Source organism: Sinocyclocheilus anshuiensis, unplaced genomic scaffold, assembly GCF_001515605.1.
Source record: "Sinocyclocheilus anshuiensis isolate Anshui unplaced genomic scaffold, SAMN03320099.WGS_v1.1 scaffold718, whole genome shotgun sequence".
NCBI classification, from domain to species: domain Eukaryota; kingdom Metazoa; phylum Chordata; class Actinopteri; order Cypriniformes; family Cyprinidae; genus Sinocyclocheilus; species Sinocyclocheilus anshuiensis.
Window position 1 is genome coordinate 1,475,660 of NW_015546102.1, and position 2,856 is coordinate 1,478,515.

The 2,856-nt window shown below is 33.6% G+C and overlaps 1 protein-coding gene across 1 annotated transcript in view; it reads right to left on the reverse strand.

Annotated features, from left to right (window-relative positions):
• The window catches only part of kncn (kinocilin), a 12,696-nt gene that overhangs the window by 4,803 nt on the left and 5,037 nt on the right, over positions 1–2,856 (reverse strand). The window contains exon 3 of the mRNA XM_016502165.1: positions 1,281–1,358. Coding sequence (XP_016357651.1) covers positions 1,281–1,358 — 78 coding nt within the window. The remainder of the gene's footprint in view (positions 1–1,280; positions 1,359–2,856) is intronic.

Genomic DNA, 2,856 nt, shown 5'->3' on the forward strand with positions numbered 1-2,856 from the left:
TTTTTTTCAGGTTTCTTTGATGAATAGAAAGTTCAGAAGAACAGCATTTATCTGAAATAGAAATCTTTTGTAACATTATAAATGTCTTTATCATTACTTTTGATAAATTTAAAGCATGCTTGCTAAATGAAAGTAATAATAAAAGTAAATAAGTAATAATTAATAATAATAAATATTTGTTAGTTTTTTATTTATTTTTATTTTTATTTTCTATTTCTATTTTATTTTATTTTTTACTCAAAATCTCTGCCTGAAAAAATATTATAATTATTTGAGCTTGGCATAACCAGTAAAATGTATAGTCATGAAATTTAATAATGTATTTATGAAAATGACCAAGGCATTTTAAGATTTTTTTCCAGGTCTAGAAATCACACTTTTAAAATTATACCAACTCGTATATCCAGGTTTTACAAGACTGTGTGAACCCTGGAAACCAACAGATGTTGAGAGGGGTCAAGAAGTATCTTAATTTTTTTTGTAGTTTTAGCCAACTAGTGTTATTATTATTATTAATAATAATTCTAAGACTAAAATTAAAATAAAAGTGATAATTTAATCATATTTAAAAAGGCAGATAAATCAGGTAATTCCAGTAAAGTTGCTGGGCAAATTTGATTGTGTTTATTTTATGATTTTAATAACCTGACCTGTGTTGTGGGCCTCATGCAGGTGACTCATGTACAGACTGATAGAACAAGAAGTGGGACTGGCATAGTACAGGAAGCTGCTCAATGCTAGAACCATTAATGTTCATTGAGAGGGATGAGGGGAAGATCAGGCACACTATTTTGAAACTATGAGTGTTATAGTGGGGAACAGTACATTTACAGGAGCACTGTGTTTAGTGCATTATATTTTATGGCTGTGTTACCATTAGAGACTCGAAATTGCAGTTTTTAAGTTCAACGAGTTGGAGCAATTATCAAACTAAACAATTAGTAAGTATGTAAAAATGAGTATTTATTGGAAATAGAGTTTTAATTATTACCCATTAAATCCATAATGCTATTTCCTATGAAATTACCTAATAGCAAGGCTCTATTTTAGCTTGGACCAGAGCTTGGGACTTTGTCGCAGCCTCCTGCCTCAGATCTAGCAGGCAGAGAGAGTGTAAATGAGAAGCAGCGGATGGCTCTACACTGACCCAGAGAATATAGTCACTCTGAAATGGTGTCATAGGAAATCAGTCTTCAGTTGTCAGACTGGAAGCAGAGGTGTGTGTGCGTGTGTGTGTGTGTGTGTGTGTGTGTGCATATCCATGTGAAACAGCCACTTACCCTCTCGTGTGAGTGTAGCTGCAGACTGTTCAGGGGCCGGATTTGAGTTTGTAGCCATCGGGTGCACTCTGAAGTTGCCTGAGAAAATTAGATGTTGTCATATTAGCCTGAGTGGTGTAACATGGTCTCTCATCACAAACGCGAACAAATCTCATGTTACACAACATAATCGAGATTGCCTCTTTAGTGAAATGTTATACGGCATTTAAATATAATTGACAGGAACCAGGGATGTGTGCCATTTAGAATTGAATTGAGACATATTTTTAAATTCCTGAATTTGAATTGGATTAAGGTAGCAAACATGACGCATTTGAATTTATTAGGAGGTACAGTTAAATGAACAGAAACTCAAGGAAATTTATGTAACTGCAATGAATATAATCATAATAATAATAATAATAATAATAATAATAGCTAGAAAAGGAAATGTTAGTTTACAAATCTTTACAAATTACATTATATTATATTACATTATAATGCATTACGTTATATATAACGTAATTACATTACGTTTTATACGTTATATTACATTATATCATTGTTCAAAAGCTTGGGGTCAGTAATATTCTTGTAATTATTATTTTTATTCAGCAAGAATGCATAAAATTGATCAAAAGTAACATACAATGGCATTATGTTACAAAATAATTCAATTTCAAATCAATTCTGTTCTTTTGAACTTTCTTTTCATCAAAGAATCCTGAAAAGTATCATAGTTTAAACAAAATGATTGCAGCACAACTGTTTTCAACATTTGAAAGATTTCTGAAGGACCATGTGATGCAGAAATATATTAAAATAGAAAACAGTACATTTAAATTGTAATAATATTTCTCAATATTACTGTTTTACTGTATTTTTGATCAAATAAATAGAGCCTTATCAACCCCAAACCTGTGAAAAGTAGTGTATATATATATACAGTGGGTACGGAAAGTATTCAGACCCCCTTAAATTTTTCACTCTTTGTTATATTGCAGCCATTTGCTAAAATCATTTAAGTTAATTTTTTTTCCTCATTAATGTACACACAGCACCCCATATTGACAGAAAAACACAGAATTGTTGACATTTTTGCAGATTTATTAAAAAAGAACAAATGAAATATCACATGGTCCTAAGTATTCAGACCCTTTGCTCAGTATTTAGTAGAAGCACCCTTTTGATCTAATACAGCCATGAGTCTTTTTGTGAAAGATGCAACAAGTTTTTCACACCTGGATTTGGGGATCCTCTGCCATTCCTCCTTGCAGATCCTCTCCAGTTCTGTCAGGTTGGATGGTAAACGTTGGTGGACAGCCATTTTTAGGTCTCTCCAGAGATGCTCAATTGGGTTTAAGTCAGGGCTCTGGCTGGGCCATTCAAGAACAGGAGTTGTTGTGAAGACACTCCTTCGTTATTTTAGCTGTGTGCTTAGGGCCATTGTCTTGTTGGAAGGTAAACCTTCGGCCCAGTCTGAGGTCCTGAGCACTCTGGAGAAGATTTTCGTCCAGGATATCCCTGTACTTGGCAGCATTCATCTTTCCCTCGATTGCAACCAGGCGTCCTGTCCCTGCAGCTGAAAAACCCCCCC